Here is a 26,987-nt window from a genome sequence, read left to right on the forward strand (position 1 = left end):
GACTCACTGTGATGGATGTTTCTTTTTGTTTGGTGTTAGTGTATGATTGTATGTGTTATTGCATTTTTATTGATTATTCTTATTGGTCTTAGTGTTTCAACTGCGGGTAATGTTTCATTTCACTACACATTTATGTGTATGTGACAAATAAACGACTATTGACTATTGACATCCACACCATTGATGGAGACAGGGGTGTTCCTCTCCTCCTAAAGTCCACCATTAACTCCTTGTTCTTGTCAGTGTTGAGCTGCAGGTGATTCAGCCCACACCACTCAAAGTCGTTGACAACACCTCTGTATTCAGCTTCCCACAGCTCACTGGTGCAGCCCACAATTGCAGAGTCATCTGAAAACTTCTGCAGGTGGCAGCAGTCAAAGAGTTATATCTGAAGCCCAAGGTGTAGATGGTGAACAGGAAGGGGGAGAGGACCGTCCCCTGTGGGGCCCCTGCATTGCTCACAACCATGTCTGCGACACAGTCAGGTAGTTGGTAATCCAGGACACCAGTTTGGTCCCTGGCAGTTGGTGTTAAAAGCACCAGAGAAGTAAAAAAACACGATTCTCACAATGCATAACAAGACAGCGGCCAGAGTAATCCAAACAAAAGTGATGAATTTGGGATTGCTAACGGTGATGTCTTGAGGACAGTATTATGGTTCAGGAGGTGCTTGACATGCTAAGGCACATAAATGTAGATAAATCTCCCGGGCCTGACCAGATATATCCGGGGACACTGTGGGAAACTAGCGAAAAAATTGCAGAAGGCCTGATGGAGATATATCAATTATCATTAGATACGGTTAGGTGCCGGATGACTGGTGGGTGGCTAATGCTGTGCCTATGATGAAGAAGAGTAACAAGGAAAAGCTTGGGAAATATAGACCAGTGAGCCTGACATTTGTGGTAGGCAAATTACTGGAGAAGCTTTTGAGAGATAAGATGTACAGTAAGCCTTCATTAGAAAGGACATATGGTAAGGAATGGTGTCTGTTATTGCCGATTGTCTGCTATAACCGAGTAAGGGATTTTCCCCCATTGACACCACAGCCTGGGCCGTGTCAGATATCTGGCCGAGTCCGGGCCCTAGTGTCCCGTCATCGAGAGCCTAGTGGAACCTCCCTCCATCACACGGCACCACCATGTCCAACGCAGCTGGGGAATGGTAAATAACCACTGCCCCTGCTGCTGTTTCTACACTCTAAAATGGAAGGTCTGGGGCATTGGTGTGGCGGGGTGAAGAAACTCTCTCCTTGGTAATTGAGATTTCCACGGTCAGCTGCCCACCCAGAGTTCAGCGTGAAAGGACATCTTCCATAAACGTTAACTCCGTTTCTCCTTCCAAAGGCGCTGCCTCATCTGCTGAGTATTTTTAAGTTAAAAACGTTTTGTTACTGCAACGTTTTGTTAAAAATGGATTGATACTTTTTGCTTTGCAGACCATTCACAAAGTATGCAAAGTGTTACAAACTATTGAATGTAGTCCCAATGGCCCCTCTTTGTTCTCTGTGTCTCACTATAGAGTGTGATTGGGCAAGCCAGCATTTTATTCCTTTGAGCACAGGAGACAAAGGAGTGATCTTATGGAGGTGTATAAAATCATGAGGCGAATTAACAGGGTGAATGCAGAGTCTTTTACCCAGAGTAGGAGAATCAAAAACCAGAGGACATAGGTTTAAAGTGAGAGGGAAAAGACTGAGGGGCCCCAAGGGGCAGTTTTTCACTCAGAGGGTTGTGGGTATAAGCTACCAGGGAAGGTAGTTTATGTACAATGACAACATTTAAAAGACACTTGGACAGGTACATCGATAGGAAAGGTTTAGAGGGATATGGTCATATACTAGCTTAGATAGAGCATCTTGGTTAGCATGAACGAGTTGGGCCGGACTCCCACTGTAAACATTAATCACACTCCAATACAATAATCACACTCCAATACAATGGAGTGTCTTAAATCCTATTTAATTTCCCCTTTTGTTGCATGGATATTGTTTGTTCTTTACAATATCTTCCTCAATTGAAGGTGCTAATTCCTCTGGATGATTTTGCAGGTGCACAAAGATTTGTGTATATTTTCGCTTGTTGCTAAATTCAAAATTTTAAATGTGCAAACCCTGGGTATAATTAAATAGCCTTCTGATTAAACCATTTTAATGTGCCTACAAGTTCTTCTATGGCCCCATCTCATTCCAGTGTGCTCCATTCCACAACCTCCAGAGAACTTTCCACTTCTCCAGTTCTGGCCTTCAGAAATCCTCAACCCATTCCACTGGTAGCTTCACCTCTCCTCAAGTTGTTTGTAATGTCTACTTCTTAGTCCTATCTTTTAGTCACATATTCCATTATCTTTGGCACCTCAGTATCCAAATGAAATGCATGTATACCTATGAAACACCCGAGGGCAAGTATTAATGGCACTGAGATGCAGCCCATTGTGAAATTTGGGCAACGTGGCTTCTGAGCGCATAAATGACAAATCTTCTTTCAATTGTTTTATACTTTAAAATTTACTCCTCAATACCAATGACTTTTAACACATCAGATGAGCTAATAGGCCAGTCATATTTCAATATTTAACCATTTATCTAATAACTTCAACATAACTGTAAAAAAGTACATTAACGTACAAACAATAAAGTTGAAAATGATAAAGTAATGCATTAAATCTGATAGGACAACAGATTCAATATTTTTCTTACAGTAAATATATAACCTAACACAAGAATTAGGAAGGGATTTTTTAATTACAAGTTCTATAATACAACTATTACTTTTTCAATCCATTTTATTCTGACCTTGAAACATAACTACAGCTATAAGAACAATCAATACTACTATACTCAATTAATTACTGACGAATGAAGGATAAAGCAACTGTCACTGCCCAACAGTAAACAATAATTCAGAGGGAAGATGCACACCGCGGTCTGCAAGATGGGGTAACATAAATCACTACACATTATATATTCCACCATGCGCGTCTCTCCTTTCATCGCGAGCCATTTCAAATGTTTGTTTAGATGTGATCCGACATTTAAAGTGAAATTAACCTACAAGTCGTAAACACAATATTTAAATATCGTTCAGTAACCGCTTTCTAAAGTCGTCAATATATCGAAAATGTCTTGTTTGGTTCTCGGAGAGAAAATTCAGCGCTCATTGTAAACTCCCCCATTAAATGAAAGCGTTTTCCGAAAACAAACAAGAAATTGCACAGAGTATGTTGTAACTTCCACTTAAAATATTAAGCTGGCAACAAAAAAATCCACAATCTTAATGATCCATACCCCACCCCCAGCCAATGCAATAAAACTTATCCTCATGATCCAACTAAAACGAAGGGGGGGGTGTGGAACACTGCTGGCGAAAATAGTGCCGACCTTAAGGCTGAGCAAAAATCCTGGCATGGATCAGTTTAAGATCTGGATTCAAAAACTGACACATGGCAAAACTTAACCCATTACACGCCAAGATTCTTAACCAAGCTCAAAGGAAGACAGGAATTAATACTTGCTAATGTGGGGTTTCTGGACAAGATAATTACCTTCAACATCTCGATGAAAGCCTCCCTTTAGCATTATTTTCATCACATTGCGTTCCAATGCTGATCAAGCACTTTCATATGATTTCATTGATACACAAAATGCAATTGTTCCATATTACATTTAAAGGCGGACTAGGTTTCTACATTAAAAAATAAACCTAACTTAAAGAACAGAGGGAGAGTTTCAAATCAATGATCTTTCATCAGAAACAAACGGTTAGTGCTGGGGAAATTAAAATAAGCTTACAGTATACGGATAAAGGGAATGGTAATGGGGCAAGAAACGAATACAGGATATATGCAGAAGTGTATTGGCAACAACTGAATCATTATCTAAACTTAATGTTGAGTCCACAGGCCGCTATGCTCAGTTAAACGTTGAGTCATTGCTCCTGGCACAGAACTGCTGTTGAGAAGAGGTTAGCTCACAGCGTAATTGAGTCATGCAGCGTGGACACAGGCCCTTCAGCCCAATTTATCCATGCCAACCAAATTGGCATTCTATCTAATTTGCATGCATTTGGCCCAAATCCCTCTAAACCCTTCCTGTTCATTCATCTGCCCAAATATCTTTTGAAAGTTGTAATTGTATCCACTTGTATCTCCCAGCAGGCAAGAGGTACATAAGTTTGAAAACACATTTCTCCAGATTCAGGGAAAGTTTCTTCCCAGTTGCTATCAGGCAACGGAACAGACCATTCATCAGCTAGCATGCAGTCCTAACCTTCCATCTACCTCACTGGAGACCTTTGAACTACTTTTAATTAGGCTTTATCTTGCACTAAATATTGTGTCTTTTATATGTGTACTGTGGACGCTTGTTGCTAACCATGCATTGTCTTTTCTTTGACTGGATAGCACGCAACAAAAGCGTTTCACTGGACCTCGGTACACGTGACAATAACAAACTGAATTGAACCTATGCTTCCTCCAGCAGCACATTCCAGAGGTGGACTACCTTCTGAGTGAAAAAGGCGCCCAAGGTCCATACTCAATCAAGATAGGTCGACTGTGTCGAGTTCACTTGAGTTTATAAAGGGGGGGGGGGGGGGGAAGAGGGTCGTCTAAATGAAAGAAAATTTGGCAGAGTTAGATAGATTGGGTGCAGGGAGGATGTTTCCTTTGGATAGGGGCCACAGGCTCAGGTTGCAGGACAAGAAATTTAGGTCCAAGATGTGAAGAAATTTCTACAGAAGGTAATGAAATTATGGAATTTGCTATCGCAATGGGATGTAAAGGAGAAGTTGCTGAATATATTTAAGATGGAATGCTAACTTTGTATATGTAAAACAATCAAGAGGTATCGACTGTATAGAAAATACAGCATTGGAGACCGATGATCACTATGATCATAGTAAAAGCTCAAGAATGTTATGTCCTTCTGCTCCTGCTTTCTATGTGTCTATGATTAAGTTTCATGGGGACAATACAGGAAGCTAACAAAAATTTAAGAGTGTGGAGAACAGAATTGCAAGAGAAACTGTCATTCTTTTATATCAAATTGAGATACGACTCAAACCAATCATGTAGGAAAATAACTGCAGATGCTGGTACAAATTGAAGGTATCACAAAATGCTGGAGTAACTCAGCGAATCGGGCAGCATCTCTGGAGAGAAGGAATGGGTGACGTTTCGGGCCGAGATGTAGGGTCTCGACCCGAAACGTCACCCATTCCTTCTCTCCCGAGATGCTGCCTGACTTGCTGAGTTACTCCAGCATTTTGTGAATAAATCGATTTGTACCAGCATCTGCAGTTATTTTCTTAGATTATTCAAGGCTCTGTACAGTAGTGTGGTGTAGAAGGAACAAAAATAGAAGACGTACTAGTAAAGCTGATGTTAGCAATTCCTGTGCCCAACATGGAAAAATATTATAAGGAACCAGAGTGCGGGGAGTAACTGAAGAGAGAAACAGTGTACAAAGAATGGCTATATCATAAGGCTGAAGAGGGAAGAGAAATCTGCTTGATGGTGGAATCATTTTAGAGTTGACAGAAATGGCAAATAGATGATCAGTTTACAGTGGAGAATGCTGGGACGGAAGGCAAGAACAAAGACCACCTTTACCAATGGAGCATGAAGCATGAAAGCAGAAAAAGGAACAGAGGGTTTTGTCAATGATGGTCACTGGTACTTATGCGGAAGTTGTAATCATTGGCGCACATCCAATAATACAAAATTGGGAGAATAGAATATAGCCCTTTCAGGAAGCAAGGCATAAAGAAATGCAATCAAGGTTGCGTTGGGAATCTGTGGACCTACAGTGTATATTAATCAATAACATGGAAGTGAAAACAGTGATGTTCATGAAGGAAAAATAAAAGTTAGGTGGGCTCATGCAAAAAAAAGACTAAATGCAACTTTAATTAAGTACCAAAATGGACAAAATTCAAACAAAAGAGCGAGAATATAATGAAAAACGAAGTGAGAAAAAATAAACAAAGACATTCCAAATATTCAATAAAAAACTGGGATTAATACAGATTCCCACAAGCAACACCTTATTTCAAGAGAATAGAGTAAAAAGTTTTGTAATACGAGAACATGTTCAGTCAGGCAGAGAATACAGGTGACAGATGGGACAGGTTTGGCCTCCAATCAAAAAAGGAAAGAGCATCTGGGGTGGCATGATGAGAGATGAAGCAGTGGAGGGATTGGACAAATGTAGTAAAAATTAGAACCACAAGAACATTAACCTTTGAGGGCATCAGAAAAAGGGATTCAGGAAGAAAACCCAAGAACAAAAGTAAAAGCTGAGTTACAAATATTTCCATGAAACAAGGACAGGCTAGATTGATTTTGGGAAGAAGTAGAGTAGGTTGGGTTGGATTTTGTGAACTTTGCACTGGATTTTTTAAATTCCAGCTTCAGAGTATGCCGGCCTTTTTTTTTTTTGTTGAGCCTGCACTGACCTCGGATCTCCAGCAAATCTTGAGAGACAACATGCAGAGAAGGGGGAAATTGGCAAAGGAGGTGAGGTACAAAGAAGGGGGCTGCAGAGAAGGTGGAAATTGGCAAAGGAGGGGAGGTACAAAGATATCAGCCATCATAGAGGATATAGTCATATTGCAAAATAGTTATTAGCCAGGAAAGGAATTGGATGGAAGAAAACAAGTGGAGAAACAAGAAGTCAAAAAAGTCCACTAGGTCTGAAGTCCAACTCCATCAAGTTTAGGCACAGCTATTTTCTTACACCCATCAGGTTCCTGAACTGATCTGTCCAACCCTAATCCTGCTTGGCTACAAAACACGACATACCATGCCTTGCGCTACCATGGACTTATTTTCTAATTATGTTTTGCACTAATGTTTTTTTCCACAATGTCTATCTTTTCACTGATTTGCAGAATTTGTATACAATTTATGTATAATCTTCATGTTTCGGAATGTTGGCCGTGTCTATGTGCTTGAGATGCTGCTGCAGTCAAGATTTTTATTACCACCTCATCTGGTTAGGCCTGATTAGGTAACTCTTGCACTCAGGTACAGAGGAAGCTGCAGAAAGCGGTGGATTTTGTCAGAACCATCACAGGTATTGACCTCCCTGCTATTGAAGGGATCTACAGGAAGTGCTGCCACAAAGAGGCAGCTAATATGAAAGACCACACCACCTTGGTCATGCTCTCCTTTCACTGCTACCAATTGGAAAGTGGTATACGAGCCCGAGTACCATGACCTCCAAGTTCAAGAGCAGCTTCTACCCAGCAACCATCAGGCCATTGAACTACACAGCACAACCCTAAACACCACCCTGCCTCAGCAACTATCTGCTATGGACTTTGTTTTTGTCATACTACTTACTTTGGTTTTGCACTGTTATGATCTGGTTGCCTTCTGGTTGATTATTATTAATTTATTGTATAATTAATAATTGTATATTTGTATTTTGTGTTATTTCACAAATGGGCCAGTAAATCTGAAGCAAGTAAGAATTTCATTATTCTGCTCCTGGCACATGACAATTAAACACTTTTGACTCTTGAACGTACTTGTGCACATGACAATAAACTCGACTCGACTTAACTTGAATTAGCAACTTCACTGGGTCATGATGGACTTCATCCCAGGGTCTAAAAAAGAGGTGATCAATGAAGAGTTGGTTCTTGTTAAAGGTCACTGACATAAAACATTTGTTCAGTTTCTCTCACCACACAAAACTGATTAGTATTTCCAGCAGTACGTTTTAATTTCACAGTTGATGCTTTAGTTTTAATTTTCCAAAAATTTCCTTACATTTGGGGGAGGCTCAATTAGATTGAGTGAAGCAGTTATTACATTTTCTATTTATCAAAATGGGAGGAACACAGAAAGCAGGAAACTACAGGCCAATTAACTCACCAGCTGTCATAAGAAGACTGTTGGAGGCTATTATTAAAGATGTTAAAGCAGGCACTTAAAAGATATCCATGGTAATCAGGCAACAACAACATGGTTTTTTTTAAAGGGAGATCATTTATGAACAATTTAATGGTGTCCGTTTAAGTAGTAACATGTACTGTAGAAAATGGGGAAATACTAAACTTTGACTTTCAAAAAGCATTTAATAAGGGGCAGCATCAAATGATGTTACAGAAATTGAAAGCTTATGGTGTAGCAGATAACATTTGTGTGGACAGACGATTGTCGGCTAACACAGAACTAAGTACGCAAAACGGATCTTTTAGTGGTTGGCAAGATGTATACAAGTGGTGTACTACAGGAATCGGTACTAAGTCCTCAAATTCTTACAATCTGATTGCTCAATTTGCTAATTACAAAAATAAGTAGGAAATAACACTGTAAATATGACAATTTGTTTTGGATTAAGTTGGCATTTGGTTGTCCAACAGTCATAGATGTGCAGTACTAAACAATACAAAATATACTGGTGCATTCAGAACACACGAAAGTGCTTACCACATAAATTATATTAAAGTCAGCAAATGACTCATTCAATTTATACTGAGATAATTAATGAAAAGCAGAAATACAGCAAGAGCACCCATAAAATACTTCCAAATCAACTGAAAGAATTGAATGCTTTATATTAATAGTAGGCATTTCTATCTGAACAAGTCAGTTAAGAAAAATATGAAATATCAGGACTGAAACAAAGTCTACTGACATAATTCAACAGTTTTAATTGATGAAATAACAGTTCAAAGTAATATTTTAAACTTTGGATACATGCTAATAAAGGGAATATGCATTCAAAAAATGGAGAAACCAGAGACATAATCCAAAAATAAACACAAAATGCTGGAAGAGGGACAGGCAGCATCTCAGGAGAGAAGTAATGGGTCTTGTTTCGGGTCGAGACCCTTCTTCAGATTGATGTCAGGGGAGAGAGAAATACATAGATAAGGAAGTGTGCAGTGTGAAAAAAGGACAAAGGGAATAGAGATCAAGGAAAATGTAGAATAAGAAAATAACTGCAGATGCTGGTACAAATCGAAGGTATTTATTCACAAAATGCTGGAGTAACTCAGCAGGTCAGGCAGCATCTCAGGAGAGAAGGAAAGAAGGAAAATGTAGAGATCATTGTTAGCTGGGAGAAGTTAACAACATAGCAAACAGAGATAAAATGTAGTAGGAGACAGTAAGACTGGTCGGAGAACTGGAGAGGGGGTGGGATGGAGAGAGAGGGAAAGCAAATGTGGATGTGAGGCAGCTCAACAATCAAACTCTAATCAAGTGGCAAGAAATTTGATCAAATTATAAAATATTAAATGAGACAAAGTAGAATTGTATCATTTCAAATATAGATAAGGAGAAGTCAAACTTAAATAATTAGAAATAATTCAAAAAGAGATATTATGAAGTAGAAGAGGATACAAACAAGTCTTAGCCTTACTTTGCAATCTACTCTTTAGCCATATCCTATTTTCTAAATTAAGATTTACTATTCCTTTGATAACAACATGCATAATGATCTTATTCATCAACAGCAATTACTCTCTTATCTATCTATCTATCCCTCAAAATGTAGAGTCTCATGATCATTCCGAATGCACAAATGTTTTGTCAAAATAAGAAGCAGCTTCAAACTTCCATTTTGGATGTCTATTACATTGGACAACCTTCATAACATACATTAAGCCCACATTATCAGCAGAGAACTAGTACAGTCAATGCCAACACCAATGTTATATCTCGGGAATATAAATTCAAATACAGCTCAAACTGATCAGATTAAGATACCCTCACTTTAACAGCTGGACAAATAAGCAAAATAAATTAACCCGGTGTCAACTTAGTTCTAAAGTATTTATACCTCAAAGCACAGAAGTACTCATTTTGGTTTAATCTTGAAAGTCAGGAAAGAGGCAATTAGAACAATTGAAATATCATAGAAAACTAAAATATTCTAAAATGTTGCCTTTCGTCCCCATTAAATCTTGCTCCTCTCAGCTTAAACCTATATCATCTGGTTCTTGATTTCTCTACACTGAGAATTTTATTTTCCAAATAAAATTACAAGATCACACAAACCTTGTTTCTTCTACTGACACTGCTCAATTTTCCAGTCTGATTAGAGTTGTATAGCATATTAACAGGTGCTTCGTCCCACTGCATCTATGCCAACCGTCATACCTATCTACATCAATTCCACTTCCCTGCATTAATTCTATATCGCTCGATGCTTTACTCATTCATGTACTTTTCCAAATGTTTTAAACATTCTGCCTCCACCACTTCCTCTGGCAGCTCATTCCAGTTTTCCCCTACGAAATATTTACCTCTCAGATCCCATTTTGACCTCCTCCCTCTCTCCCATACTATATATTTCCAGGCAGACTGCCCTACAAAAACATTAATAGGGTGCCAAAACAAATTTCTAATCATAGTTTAAGTTAGGAATGCAATTCAAAAGTCAATTTCAGCCAGACTTCTATAAACCACAATAAGGAAAATCAAGAAATACTCAACAGATCAGGAAGCAGCTCTAGAGATGGAAAATGAGGTAACATTTCAAGTTAGCAGCTTTTAGTTTGAAAGATCGGAAACATTAAGTCAATTTTTATTTCAAGTCAAAAGTGTTTTATTGTCAAATGTCCCAAAACGGAACAATGAAATTCTTACTTGCAGCAGCACAACAGATATGAATACTCTGTAAAACTCCAAATAAACAAAATTAAAAAAACAATAATAGTGCAACGTCAAAAATAATGCCCCGAGTCTGAAGTTTGGATCCTATTTGGAGGTTGTAGTGTTTAATAGCCTGGTGGTTGTAGGTAAGAAGCTGCTCCTGAACCTGAATGTTATAGTTTTCAGGCTCCTATACAGTCTTCCCGATGACATGAATGAAATGAATGTGTGGCCAGGGTGGTGTGGGTCTCTGATCGTGCTGGCTGCTTTTTTGAGGCAGCGACTCTTGTAGATACCTTCGATGGTGGGAAGGTCAGTATCCGTGATAGACTGGGCAGTATTCACCACTTTTTATATTCCTTTCCATTCAAGTTGGCAAACCAAGCCATGATGCAGTCAATATGCTCTCCACTGCACACCAGTACAGGTTTAAGAGTACTCGTTGACAGACCAAATCTCTTCAATGTTCTCAGGAAGTGGAGATGGGCTATCTTTATAATTGCATCAATGAGCTGGGTCCAGGATAGAGCTTCAGAGACATGCACTCCCATAGGTTTGAAGCTTTTGACTACACTAGCGTCTTGTCAATGAAGACAGGTTTTTGGGTCCTTGCCTTGCTCTTCCAATGCCCACAATCAGTCCCTTGGTCTTACTGACATAAAGTGCAAGGTTGTTGGTCTGGCACCATTTGTTCAGTTGATCGATCTCTCTCCTATACTCTGACACATCGTCATCTGTAATTCGTCCAACCGCGCGCGATGATGTCGTCAGCGAACTTGAAGATAGAGTTCGAACTGTGTCCAGCTACTTAGTTGTGAGCATATAGGGAGTCGAGCAGGGGGCTGAGCACACAGCCTTGAAGTGCTTCCGTGATGATGGTTATCGAGGAGTAAGTATTGCTGCAAATTCATACAGATTGTGGTCTATTGATGAGGAAGTCGAAGATGGGATTTGCAGAGACCCAATTCTGCGAGCTTGGAGGGGATGAACGATGATGAACGCCACAAATTTCTAGATTCTGCCACACATTCCCAACATTTTAAGCATTTATTTCAGATTTCCAGCATCTATGATTATTTTGCATTTCTACATTAATTTAGAGGAAGTTTAAATAAAAGATAAATTGTTCCGTCTTAAATTTAATTTAGGAAGAATTATCCTAATGGCAAATGTAGATTTTTCAGACAGCTTCCACTCCAACTGCTTAAAAAACACTCAGCCAAATGTTTTGGTTTTGGGAGTGAATGCATTACTACGAATGAATGAATTTCTGGTACTAGTGATGGCATAATTAGAACAATTTGAGTGGATGAAAAAATGCTGAAATTAGTCAAACCGCTTTAAATATTATTTTTTGGATTATATGTAAGCACTGTACTAAATGAGTGACAAGGGTGAAATTAGAGAATATTTACATAATGCTAAGTGCAAATATTACATATATCTTGGGGAAACAAATGATGCACACCTCATGCTTGGTAGACAGAGTCAATGTTTACAGTGGTGGATGAGATATCAATAATCAGCTGTTTTGTCCAGGAGGGTGTTAGGTTTGAGTGCTATTGGAGCTACACTCATCCAGGCAATTTAAGTTCTTTCACAGTTCTGGCTTGTACCTTCAATTGACAGAAAGTAATCTTAAACTGACCTATCAAAATAAGTAGTAGTCCACATACATTTGAATTAAAGGTCTTGTCCCACTTAGGCGATTTTAAGGCGACTGCCGGCGACTAGGCTGTTGCCGACAGTTCGCCGGGGTGTCGTGGGCATGATCGTGAGGAGTCTTCCAAGAATCGTAGTGAATCTCAGCGCGTTGCTGAGAAATCATCCTGAGTGAAATTTCTCTGCAACAGCTGGCTTGTCGCCAGGTATCGTTGCTTATTGCGGGCGCTGTCACATGCTGTCCCCAGGTTTGCTAGTTTCTCTTAGATGCATTTAGAAGCACATAATATTAAAATAAGTAAAGTCATTTCAAGATACCATAAAATACTTGTGTTTAACCAATTTATTTACTGTCAGGACATTTGACAGGTAGATTGGAGACGACAATTTGACGGTCAGGTAAGCGTGGGAATTTTCACGATGTTTATGGCCATAAGCGATCACATTTAAAGTAGGCTCCCAACCCAGATATGCAACCCAGAAACCAGATATGCATCTCCCGTACATTTTCAATGAATGCCCACACACTTTTCACAAAAATCCATTTAACCACTTTTAAAATTAAATTTCTTAATACTGCCATTAGTAAACTGGAAGTCAATCCAGTTTATGCCTTGTTACCATGAAGCTTGGTTTTGTAAGTAACCCATACAAGATGTTATAGTTCAAAACTCTCAAGTACTTACCGACTTGTCAGTGATTTCAGCGAAAATTAGGACACCGGAGAAGCATTGACAGCGTGGGAATTTCGCGATGTTTGTGAAGACGGTGTAATCTCGACCTGACTCGGCATTGTCGTGGTCATTGTCGTCGGGTAAAAGAAAATTTTGGCGATCTGCTACGACTTTGACAGTCGCCGGCAGTCGCCTAAAAAATCGCCTAAGTGGGACAGGCCCTTAAGACATGCGCAAGATTCAAAACCATGCAGATTTTAACATGCCTCAAAGAGAAAAGGCTTTGTAGCAGAAGATCATTGTATTTCCAAAAACAATAAAGATTTTGAGGGAGCATCAAATATATTATCGTAACCATGCCAGGCCACCTGTTCCATGACCCAAGTACACAAACCAAACGGGTTTAAAATAAAATCATGTTCCTGAAAGCTGATGCATTTTAGGCATTAGCAAATCTCAAGATATCAAATGCAGATTTCGGAGAACAATCACTAGTACAGTGGCTGCTTGGTAACATCTGAACACAACCAATGCAACTTAATTTACAAATTTTCAAATAGCACTTACTTCTTTTTCTTCTGTAGAGGAGTTGTGCCATCTTTGCGAGGTCGGCCCCGTGGCCGTTTGTCATTATTTACAGGGCTGCCAACAGGAACAGCTGCGAGGGCAGCAGAAAGAGGTGGCGGTACTAGGTCAGATGCCTCCACACTTTTGTCCTCTGATGACATTCTAAGGAGGATGGAAGAATAAAATTTGGAATTAGAAAACAATGACTAACACTGCAAACTAAGCATCAAATCCAGTTGCTAAATCCCAATTACCTGGTAGATATCTGTCTGGCTATTTTAACCCAAATAAAATAGCACAGACCAACTGTGGTTGCCTTTGACTAGCAACTGATTGAAACACTGTTAACAAAACCATCTCTTTTGTAATATAAAGGGCTCTATTGGTTCACTTCAGAGATTGTGTGCCACAACCATCAATGCAACATTTTAATTTCAGTCACTATTTTAGTTGTCAATCCCAGTAATACGCAGTATTTCTTATCCATCCAAAATATTTCACTTTTGAGCAATGGACTGCCAGTGGATCTGTTAAAACAAGCAGTTGAGTCAGTTTGAAGCTCATGCGATTAGAGGTAGCCGATTAGTGAGTGCTTTACAGAGACTTCAAGATGCTATGGTATGCATGTATGATTTTAATCCTAGAGCCAATGCTGTTTGTGACCAGAGGCCCAAGCTTTTGATACCATCATGATGAAATAGCCATGATGCTGTGCAAGTTAAAGGGAAACAGTCATCTGTGCATCTTTTTCTTAACAGTAAGCTTTTAGAGGAAGAACATGTTGCCAATCGCTGCAGGCAACACCCAAATTGCACAACCTCTAGCCACACACGTGATGGTACTTGAAGGAACAGATGATATCAGGTTCACTGGCAACAGCACCATCAAGAGAATTATTCTACCGTAGATAACCTTAAGCTTCAGATTTTATTGCCACAGCAACAATTAGACAAGTGGTTAATACAATCACACTGTTGAGTGGAGATTTTTAAATGATAGAAAGGTTTTGGGAGCAATGGGAAGAGTAATTTGTCAAAGAATGCCCAGCCTTCATCTTTTTCTTTATCTAGATAATAGTCATTGTTTATGATCTCGCCCACCAATAATCATGGGAACATTTCTTGGGCTCTCTCATGTTTGGACAAGTTGGTATATTTGAGACACACTCTATGTGATGCTTGTCTGATGTTTTGATGTTCCTGATCCAGACTCATAACTAGGGCGGCATAGCAGCGCAGCTGGTAGAGTTGCTGCCCCACAGCACCAGAGACATAGGTTTGATCATGATCTTGTGAAAGCCTGTGTGGAGTTTGCACATTCTCCCTGTGACTGCGGATTTACTCCAGGTTTCCTCTCACATTCCAAAGACATGCGGAATTGTAAGTTAATTGGCCTCTATAAATTGACCCCAAGCGTGTAAGTAGATGCGAAAGTGGGGTAACATAGAACTAGTGTGAACGGGTAACCAGTGGTCACTGTGGATTCAGTGGGCTCAAGGGCCTGTATCCGTGCTGTATCTCTAAACTAAGCTAGCCATTGTCAACACTGCCTGAAGCCTGGAAAAACCCCATCATAAAGCCATTTAAAATCATTACAACTATTCTGAGAAACAGCAGCCAATGTCTGTTATTCAAGGACAAACCCATTTGCCAGGTGGAAGGAACATTTAGACATATTCAATGCAAGAATACATCATCATTGAAATTACAGGAGAGTTGCACGAGTTTGATCCAGCGACAGTGAAGAATGGCAAAATATTTCCAAGTCAGGATGGCGAGTGGCTTGGTGGGCATCTTCCAGGTGGTGGAGTTCTCAAATTTTTCTTGCCCTTGTACTAGCCGGCAGAGGTTGTGGTTTTGAAAAGGTGCCTTCCAAGGAGTAATAAAGCCAAATGATAAAGGATATATCAGCCCAAAACAAAGCAACCAGTCCCAAATTCTGTTAAGAGTCGGAAGGATCTCAAACACAAGTAAATGACGAATACCAAATGCAAATTTTTAATCAAACCCATATAATGATTTAAACCATGCACAACTAAACTTCAAGGGAGAAAAAGTTATACGTAGCCCAACTTTTACTTCACCTTCAACATTATCATTGGATTAATTAAATGCAACCTGTTTTTATCAAAGTTGAGATGAAAATACATCTCATCAATTTAAAAGTTGGAATTTGTTTTCTCTGCCATAACGACATTTAAACTGGCATGCAAAATCTGTCCTAAAGCACTTCTCGCAATCGTAGATACAGCGGTGGTTAACCCAATTGCATTCTGAATGCAAAAACACATGTAAATTATTTTATATAATGTTTTCCAGCTAATTTGACAAACTAGGTTTTATACCTCATTAAGAGAGCATATATAGCAAATACAGTACTTTGATGAATATTTATATACGAATGTTGAATTAGCCACACAATAAGCTTGAAGTGACTTAATGCATGCTTGTACAACAAAAAGCTAACATTTACACTGCATAAAAGGAGGCTAAGAAATATTGCTATTAATAGGACAGATGTCAAAACTGGAACATTTAGGATCCATATTCAGGTCATCTAGCAAAATCATTTTGGTTAGGAGAACACATTACAGATAAAACCCAATCTGATTCCTCAGTGATATTCAAACTGCACCAGAAATAATATTCCTGTCAGCTCTGAGGTTCTGCAAAGATCCAAGCCTGGCACTTTATTACTTGATTCAGAAGAAAAGCAATCGTGACAAATTTTCCTCAAATCGTCACAGATGGACTCTCTTTTGTGAAAATGGGACAATCTTGGCCAACATTTAACTTTTCTTTTACAAGCCTTTTAATTCTTGGCTAGAATGAATCCATGGAAAAATACTGCAGTCTACCCAATAGCATCACATCTCTTCAACAGTCTTAACTGGGTTATCTGATGCAGTAATTGGAACCTGAAACTGAAGGTGAAGGCCACATGAATGTCACTATGTTGGAGCAGATTGGCTTTCACCTGCATTCAGTTGTCCTAGGTAAAGAGATTTTGTGTCAGATGACTCATATGCAGGGCTTATACAGAAGTCCATACATAAAAGGCTGTGTACCAAAAACTGTAGATACACTCATTAACTCTTAATTTTCAATTATAACTAAAGGCATTGATGTATTTTAGATGGAGTAATCGACTTCTGCTACGTGCAGAGAAAATTAAAACAAAGATATTCTCAACATTATATAATCTGGTGATTTCTGTTAAGTACACATTTGTGGATGAAGGGAAAGAATAGATTGTAAAGTTAAGTGGTCTAAGTAGACTAGTTGGCCCTCTGCCAGGTTGCAATTCAATAAGATTATGGTTGATCTAATCCTGGCTTCCATTCCTCTTTCCTGCCAGTTCTCCAAATCCATCAACCTCTCAGTGTAGTCCCTGGTAATATTTGGTCTCCATGTGCAGCACTTTGGTCAACGTGGGTTGTTTTTAAATGTGCTATACAAATAAAATTGACTTGACTTGACTTGACCTCTCCAGGTAGAGAATTCCAATCATTCATGAGCCTAAACATACGTCCAAATTAGGAACAGGAGTACGTCAAGCAACCCTCCAAGCCTGTTCTGCCCTTCAGTGAGAACACAGATGATCTGATTATAATCTTAACACTGCATTTTGAATATTCATAACCATTACCCAGTCAAGAATCTATTCATTGGATTTTAAGCAAGTCATCTCTCTCTTCTAAGCTGAAGTAGAAACAAAACTATCCTGTCCAATCATTCCTCACGAGATATCCCATCCGTTCTAGTGAATGCTCCCAAAGTATTTGCATTCCTTCATAAATAATGGAAATCAATACAATATGTATTACCTCATTGGTCTCACAAATGCCCTATATAACGGATGTTTAGCCTCCATACTTGAATCATAAAGTCAGACAATACACAAACAGGCCCTTCGGCCTACCTTGTCCATGCAGGCCAAGATGCCCCATCTACACTTGTCCCACCTGCCCATGTTTGGCCCATATTCCTCTAAACAATTCCTAGCCAAGTACCAGTCCAAATGTATTTTAAATGTTGTTATAGTACTGAAATAAGTGAATTAGTTTCCCCTTGCAATAAAACACTAATATCGTGAGCTTTCCAAACACACGAGGGCACCCAAATCCCTGTGCATCCTTGAGATTAATATTCTCTCCTATTTAAATAATATGCTTTCCTTAAATGTGGGTTTTCTCTGAGTGCTACGGTTTCCTCCCATGTCCCAAAGACGTTAATTGGCTTCTGCAAAATTATCCCTAATGTGTAGGATAGAACTAATGTAGAGATTGCTGGGCCAATGGGCCTCTTTCCATGCTGTCTCTATCTCAGCACCACCCCCACCCCACACTGTATCCCTCCCTTCGGCTTTCAATTCCACTTCTCTTCCTTCTTTATCCAAGACCCTTTGGTCCCAATTTCATCTATTATTTATCACTATCTTCATTTATCTACTAATTACCCTCCTCACCAGAGTATCACATGCTAGGCTAGGGCTCAGCCCTACCTCTCTTATCCAGTTTGCTCCCTTCTACTTCATTGGGCTGAAGAAGGGTCTCAACCCAAAACAATGTCTGCTTCTGTCCATTCCCTCCACAGATATTTCCTGGCCTGTTGAGTTTCTCCATTACTGGGTTTTTTTAAATCCAGAAGCTTCTAATAACGCTACTTCTGAATTCTACATTGACTTTCATAACAATTTTCGAATGTGGGATTCCAAAAAAAAATGAAATCCCATTATTATGGTTAAGACATTAATTAATGTGAAATACAACTTGGATCCAGATTGGCCATCGAAGCACAGTATTAACCTATCCTGAAAACGTGCTTTAAATTTTGAGGAAACGAATGGGGCAACAATTCATTTAATTGTTATTTTTATGCCTACATTTGAAATCAGTTGATTTTGACCGTTTGAATGATTGAATCACAATTGAAAAGAATCAAGTAAAAATTTAAAGGGCAGTGTTTACTTCTGCCACATAACCTTTGCATGACAAGTGACTTATTCACATACGTCATCCTGATATCCCATTGTTTGATTAAAGTGGCTAATAGTTAAACACAATCAAACTGGGAAGCCACTCCTACTGGATAAATACTACTGGCCAGAGTTAGCACAGAATTCAACCCAAGGTAACATTCCAGCAACATCTACAACATCTGTATGAGCTCGTGAAGACTTGGCTTCAGTGAAGTCAACACTGTCAGCGTGGTGAAATTAAGAGTTTAAAAAATCTTCCATTATTAGATTAAACCTATATCACAGAAATGAAAAGGAAACAGTAAATGCAACGTTACTGTTTCCTTTTTTCCAAATGCTCTAAATCAACAAAACAAGATGTCAGTTTATTTTTTCCCCCCAAATCAAGTCACCCCTATGCAGACACAGTATTTAAACATTAAAATTTGTACAGACCCTAACATTCTCCAAATTAGGAACAATTTGAATTTTCCTTTTCCTCATGATCTAGCAATTAAAGAATTGAATTTAAAGCGGGTTTATATTGAATGTAATATGGTAAGAAAACAACACATTTGTTGATGCTTGTGATCTTCAAGCTTCTTTATGACTTAAATCATTATGAAGAGATTATTCAATCATCTAAAGTCAAGGGAAAGGCGTGCTTCATTACTTACACCTTCTAATTAATCTGTGCTGCACCACTTCCAATACTGACCTTTCCATATATGATACCCAAAAACAAACACGTATTTTGACCGATTTGGCCATGATGAATTATCAGACATCTACTGGTTTCATTAGCGAGTCAAAAATTTGGCACAGATAACTAATTTGGCTGGGATGCTCCATTTTAATCAAAGTAACTTACAATCGCGTGGTATTCCAAGCCACGCACATGCTTATCCAATCATAACAGATGGCAAAAGAATGGCATTGATCTATCAATATAAACATTCAACCAAAAGCTGGGAAACAAGTGCCAGAAAATGTGTGAACAGACAAAACAAAATATTAAACTCGCTCAATGGCCAACTGAATAAAGGCATCATTTGTCAATGTGGCTTGCTATACAGCCCAGTGGGTCCTAGCCTCAGTTTCCAATGCACTGTCATAACAAGAGGCACACAAAGTCTGTAAACATGGTGATACTTCATCAGACAAAGGGCAGAAAATTAAAGAACAAATACATTTAAACGTGAATTTTACTTGTGGATACAATCAGAAAAAATAGTTTCTGCAATAGAAATCCGGTGTTTTGTTATCAAGTGTTTGAGGCCAGCATCAGGAAAGGAGCAGCAAACAATGTTTTTAAACAGAGATTTTTGTTTTATCTGAAAAATTTGTTGATGCTTGTGATCTTCATGTACAGTAGAACTCTGATGACCCGGCACCCTTGGTACCAAAATATTTTCTGAATTGTTGGATGCTACTCCTTTTCAATTCCAAATACATTTAATTTCACTTTTGTTTTACATCTGAACCTGGTGAGTTGAGGGTGAAGGAAATGTATGGATCCCTAGGTTTGGCTGCAAACCTACCCACAAACCTGACCTCTTGTGTTCCTGACCCTAATTCCGACCCTGGCTATATATGCAATCCTTTGGCTCCAGCTGCACACCGGATGCCAACTCTGCCCCACATCCTGCTTGTACTCTAGACCCCCCAACCTCGCATTCCAGATTAGGATTTCCAAACAAACCGACACTAGATGATCAGTTTTACTGTATGCTCACAGGTCTTACTCCTACACAATTAGAATTTCACAAAATAATTTAAAAACCAATCAATTGTGAGCTCCAGAATCTATATTCATGAGAAATAATATCTCTGCATCAGCCGGTTAATTCCAGCTTTAATTCTCTTCGCCGAAATATAAAACATTGTTAACATGCATTCACTGTGATATGCAAAAATGGGAGGAAAACTGGAGATGCTTCTTAAATTGCGAGAACTTAAAAGGTGTTAATACTCAAACAGTCATGCTGTCCTTTTACGCTGCAATGTGCAGGGAGAGCAAGCAATTAGTAAAACGAACAAAAATACATTGATCTTTATTGCAAAAGGATTCAAGTCTAAAAATAGAGATGTCTTCCTCCTATGATATACGATCCAGTAAGACCCATCTGGAATATTGCACATGGGTTGGGTTTCTCGACCCAAGGAAGGATATACTTGCAATTGAGAGATGAGAACTGAGCAAAATAGAGCGGAGTACAACTGGAGCTGATCAGCTGGACAAGTGAGCTGAAAAATGGCGAATGGAATTTAATGCAGATAAGTGCAAGCAGTTGCATTTTGAGAAGTCAAACCAGGGCAAGACCTTCACACTGGATGGAAGGTGTTGTGGAGCAGAGGGATCTAAGAATGTAGGTACATAGTTCCCTGAAAGTAGTGTCGCAGGTAGACAGGGTGGTCAAGGCTTTTGGCACATGTGCTTTCATCAGTCAGGATATTGAGTGCAAAAGTTAGGATGTTATGTCACAATTGTACAACATATTGGTATGGCTACATTTGTTGCGTGTTCAGTTTTTATCACCCTGCTATAGGAAAGATGCCATTAAGCAAGAAACAGTGCAAAGAAGATCCACGAGGATGTTGCGTGACACGAGGGGCTGAGTTATAAGGAGAGGTGATCTAATAGAGGTGCACAAAGTCATGAGAGGAATAGATAGGGTGAATGCAGTCTTTTACCCATAGTAGGGGACTCAAGAACCTGAGGACATAGGTTTATGGTGAGAGAGGAAAGATTTAATAGGAACCTGAGGGGCAACGTTCTCACTCAGACCCTGGTGGGTATATGGAAGAAGCTGTCAAATGTGGTAGCTGAGACAGATACTATCAACAACATTTAAAAGACACTTGGACAGGTACATGGACAGGAATGGTTTAGAGGGATATAGCCAAATGAAGGCAGGTGGTATCAACGTAGATGGGGCATCTTGGTCGGTATGGACAAGTTGGGCCGAAGGTCTGTTTCCATGCTGTATGACTTTGAAGCAAAGGTTTACCAGGCTGTTCCTGGATACGGATTTGTATCATTTGTATAGAATGAGAGGTTAACCAGACTGGACTGAGAGGTCAGAAAAATAAGTCGTAATCTCTTTAAATTATCCAATACTCAAGGGCTTTACAGGTTGATTGCAGAAACAAACTACAGATTCTCGTTAATCCATAAAATGACTCAAAGTGCTGGAGTAACTCAGCAGGTATGGCAGCATCCCTGGAGAACATGGATAGGTGACATTTCAGATATGAAAAAGGATCTTGACTCAAAACATCACCTATCCATGTTCACCAGAGATGCTGCCTGATCTGCTAAGTCCTTTTATGTCCTTTAGACAGGATGAATCTTCCCTTGACTGAGCTACCCAGAACCAGGAAAGAATCACAGTCTGAAAATGATGTGTAGGTCATTCAGGATAGATATGAAGAAATTGCTTCAGATAAAGAGTAGTGATTCTCTACCTAAGGGGGCTTTAGAGGCTCGCTTGCTGAGTGTAATCAAGACAGAGGCTTCTGGAAACAAAGTTCAGACAGGAAAGTGACACTGGAGCAACATGTCAATCATGATCTCATTGAATGGTAGAGCAAGCAGGAGGTGTCACATGTCCTATATTTGTATCTCTCCATCGTCAATGACATTTATTCGAAGCAAGGGAAACAAACATCATTCTGGTTCAACTTCTGCCTTGTTTCAGTATTATCTTAAAGAAAGAGGAAAGCATCATATTTGCACTACCATACCTATTTCAACCCTTAGCACTGAAATGCCCAACAAACACAAAAATCATGAACTTGGTGACATCCTCACAAGGCTTCAGGAAGGGTTAGTCTTCATTCATTTGATGCGGACATTCCTGGCAATACTAGTATATATTGATAATCCCTAATCAGTTCAGGGTAATTAATTATAAATCACATTAAGAGAAGGAAAGCTGCCATCTGCCAAAGACATTAGGGAATCAATGGATTCCTATGGCGCTCAGTAGTTTCATGGTTCCCATTACTAAGACTAAATTTTTCTTTAAATCCTGGATGACTTAAAAACTTAAAATTTAAAACCCCCAGCTGCCATGGTGGGATTCAAACTCTTCCCCCTGGATCAATGGTCTAGGTCTTTGCAAGACCAGAACCTTAACTACCAGATCATTGACAGATAATTAGTTTTGTTGCTACTATAATGTCAGCTGAATATTAAAGCTCTCTAGAAAACACTACCTGTTTTTAACATCTTCTAAAAAATCTCTCATAATTTGTATTACATAGCTTCTTTAACAACTAAAAAATTCTTACGGCATTCCACAGAAGCATCATCCAACACATTTCAATCAATTTTTTTATTAAAAAAGCAAAAGTAGTGCAGATGCTGTAAATCCAGAATAAAAAAGCTGCATGAAAGGTCAATGGCATTTAACAATAACTCACATTTTGAGACAACCAGATTCTAAGACATAAAGAAAGGTTGGAGAAAAGAAAATACAAGGGAAGATCTATAACAGTATAAGCCACAAAAAAAGACGAGAGATAATATCTATACATCCAATTAAATGTTTATCTTCCAGCATTTTGCCTTTACTCAGAGGGATATTAGGACAGATGCCCAAAGATTATTGCAAACATGCAGATCGAAAGGATCATTTAAAAAGACAGTTAGAACAGCAGACAGCACAGATACACAATCGTCAACATTTGGACACTATCCACATAGAGTTTACACATTCTCCCAGTGACTGCTTAAGTTTCCACTGATGCTCCCGTTTCCTCGCACATCCCGAAAGTGTGGTTGTGGATTAAATCGTTGCTGTAATTTGTCTCTAGGTATAGGTGGGAAGCAGAAATAATGAGTGGGGAGCTCATCGGTGGGTGAATGAAAGCTGGTGGCAGGAAGATGTGAAGAAATGGGAATCTCGAGAATGTTTGAAAGTTGGAATAAACTCAAATGGGACAAACAGCTTCTTCTTATATCATGATGAATTAGCAGGAAATTTAGAAAATGGGTCCCAGAAATGAAAACAATTTTTACAAAACAATATTCTTTAAAGTTACAATCTAAAATTTGGGTCTCCAAATTTAAGGAAGGACATTCTTGCTATTGAGGGAGTGCAGCGTAGGTTCAATAGGTTAATTCCCGGAATGGCGGGACTGTCGTATGTTGAAAGATGGAGCGACTGGGCTTGTATACACTGGAACTTAGACGGACGAGAGGGGATCTTATTGAAACATATATTATTATGGGATTGGACACGCTAGAGGCAGGAAACATGTTCCCGATGTTGGGGGAGTCCAGAACCAGGACCCACAGTTTAAGAATAAGGGGTAGGCCATTTAGAACGGAGATGAGGAAAAACTTTTTCAGTCAGAGAGTTGTAAATCTGTGGAATTCTCTGCCTCAGAAGGCAGTGGAGGTCAATTCTCTGTATGCTTTCAAGAGAAAGTTAGATAGAGTTCTTAATGATAGCGGAGTCAGGGGGTATGGGGAGAGGGTAGGAACTGATTGTGAATGATCAGCCATGATCACATTGAATGGCGGTGTTGGCTCAAAGGGCCGAATGGCCTACTCCTGCAACTATTGTCTTAAAGTCTCAATACATTTTTTCGATTTAACAATGCTGCAGATTAAGAAAAGGCTGGAAATGCTTAAGTAAAAACAATCAAACTATAACTATAGGACTGCTTATTTACTTTCGATTCCCTAATGTGCTTTACATGTTTTGATGGCTGATATCAACTCAGTATAACTTTCCCTTGCATAGCATCATCCTGCTCAGGATTTGAAAAGCTCTCCAGGAACTATCATTGCTGAGATGGTTATTTTCATGACTCACCTATTTCCTGGTCTTCTGCTATTATTATGCCTTTCTACCCTTCAGAGAATTGAAGCATCTGCAATTTATAGATTTCTGAAAAAGTAATTTTAACTGCATTTCAGTGGCAGAGCTCACCTAGAGATTCAAAAGGTGTGAGTTCTATTCCCACTCGTGACTACCAAAATCCCAGATGAACCACTTGCACATTATTGAAGGTGCTACCATTCAGACGAGACTTGAGACCAAGCTTCTGTCTACCTTGTTCTAGATTGAAATAATCCTGCAAATATTTACAATTGCAGTACTTCCATGTATCCTGGCCAATAATTATCCCCAAATAAATATCATCCAAAAGAGATTATCTGGCCTTTGCCACTTTGTTGCGCATGTTTCTTGCATTGCATTTCAAAAGTACTTAATTGGTCGTAAAGATCATTGATACATCTGGAGATCACAAAAAGGTGGTACATTAACATTTCTAATTCCAACATATTCTGCCACCAATAAACAGTTCCTAGGTCAATCTATCTGCCCCATATCTGAGGAGGTATGTACTGGAGTTGGAGATGGTCCGGAGAAGGTTTACAATCCCAGGGATGATTGAGTTAACATATGATGATCATTTAATGGCTCTGGGCCTTTACTCACTGCAGTTTACAAGAATGAGAGCAGAGCCGCAGAATAGAAGGATGTACCTTGAGAAAGAAGATAAGGAGGAATTTCTTTAGTCAGAGGGCAGTGAATCTTTGCAATTCATTGCCACAGATGGCTGTGGAGGCCAAGTCATCGGGTATTTTTAAAGCAGAGATTGACAGATTCTTGATTAGTCAGGGTATCAAATGTTATGGGGAGGAGAATGGCGCTGAGAGGGAAAGATAGATCAGCCATGATTGAATGGCAGAGTAGACTTGCTGGGCCGAATGACCAAATTTCTGCTCCTATGACTTATGAACTTCTGCAGTTGCTGAATTGCAACGGTGATTTAGGTTTATGTTTATTATTGTCACATGTGACAATGTACAGTGAAAAGCTATGTTTTGAAAGATATACCATAAATAGATACAATCAGTTAAAACTCAAATACAATAGATAGAACAAAGAGGAGCATACAGAATATCGTTACAGATAGAAAAGGGATTTAGAAGAGTTAAACAATTGTATTGGATGGTAGTAGATCCTTCTCTGGCAACAGCATGCAAAGAGTTGTCACACTCTGGTGTCATTTTGGATGATATATAGAGTAAGTGATGAATTAGTGAACATTACTTGCAATTACACTGGCCGAAGTGGTCACTACACCATTTTGAACAGGAACTAGAGAACCACTTTGCTTTCTGTATTAATTTTTCTGAACTAATCCACTTCACTGTGAGGTATTTTGCTCTATTAATCTTTTACTTGCTGAAACAGTAACATTTCAGATATATTTACACCCAACACTACGAAACTTGTTATCTAGCATAAGCAGTCTTGAGTTCTTGTCTTAACTCATCAAATTCTCTTCATGCTGTTCAGATATTTGCAAGAATGTGAAAAAAATGTCAACAGAATATAATATTGCTCCTCCAGCCGACTGATGACATCAATCTGATTTCAAGTGACCATCAAATTCAGAAAGTCTATAAAATAACAAACTATACATTTAACTTTTGTTGAGAATGTCCCATTTGTGGGAGACTGTATACCCAGTCATTTCTAAAATGACCGAAACACTAGATTTTTAAAATTGTACCAGCTCTTAGCCAATCCTTGGAACTAATCAATTGACTAAACAAGGTATCACAAAATGCTGGAGTAACTCAGCAGGTCAGGCTGCATCTCAGGAGAAGGAATTCCTTCTCTCCTGAGATGCTGCTTGACGTGCTGAGTTACTCCAGCATTTTGTGATACCTTCGATTTGTACCAGCATCTGCAGTTATTTTCCTACACTACTTTGACTAAACAAGAATCCACAAGGATCACCAAATTAAACTAAAACAACTATAGAATCATATTGTGGACAACTTGGGACATAATTTACATTAAATTGGCAACTGGACTTCAAAAGCACTTTACTGGTTGCAAATCAGTCTGTGGCATCCATATGTTGTGAAGGACACTGCTAATGTGGGTCCTTATTATCACTGCGAACCCATCTAACAGCCTGTCTCATTGATCTGCACCCCATAGGATCTTCATGAACTATTACAATTAGCAGGGAAAAGTGTCATAATATAATGCAATGTGACATTTGCCCATAAAATATTCACAATGTTCAAAATTAATTATTTGGAGGTCATCTTAGGTGTTTGTATTTGCAGGTTTTGTCCTCCTTTTCTTTAGTACCACTCTTCAGTTGCCCTCTTTAAACCATTCATTCTTCACAATGTAAGGTTTTCAAATATACCTTAATCTGATGAGATGTTACGACATTGCACCTTATACTAGAGTTAGAAAATAAAAGATGAACTACATTTCCATAGGGCACAATTACTAGTCTGATTTACATAACCTGCTCCATACAGTGACCATCAACCACAGAAAGCCTCAAGCATATTGGAACATCCATCTCCACTCATGAGCTACCCGCACAAGCTGTAGATGAGCAGCAGAACAAGCACCTACTAGAGCAGCTTTGTGTGCCTCAGCCTGCAAGATATTGGTAGCATTATTTCTTGCCCACCCTAACCAATACTCAAGCCATTTATAACATTTACAAGCTTTG

General features: G+C 39.0%; 1 protein-coding gene across 5 annotated transcripts in view; it reads right to left on the reverse strand.

The window, feature by feature from the left end:
* kmt2ca (lysine (K)-specific methyltransferase 2Ca) overlaps positions 1-26,987 on the reverse strand; it is a 328,698-nt gene that overhangs the window by 255,645 nt on the left and 46,066 nt on the right. For all 5 annotated transcript variants that reach the window (XM_078424496.1, XM_078424488.1, XM_078424479.1 and 2 more), the window contains exon 2: positions 13,515-13,676. In XM_078424496.1, coding sequence (XP_078280622.1) covers positions 13,515-13,675 — 161 coding nt within the window. In that variant the 5' untranslated portion in view covers position 13,676. The remainder of the gene's footprint in view (positions 1-13,514; positions 13,677-26,987) is intronic.

The sequence above is a fragment of the Rhinoraja longicauda genome, chromosome 2, assembly GCF_053455715.1.
Source record: "Rhinoraja longicauda isolate Sanriku21f chromosome 2, sRhiLon1.1, whole genome shotgun sequence".
Classification (NCBI taxonomy): Eukaryota; Metazoa; Chordata; class Chondrichthyes; order Rajiformes; family Arhynchobatidae; genus Rhinoraja; species Rhinoraja longicauda.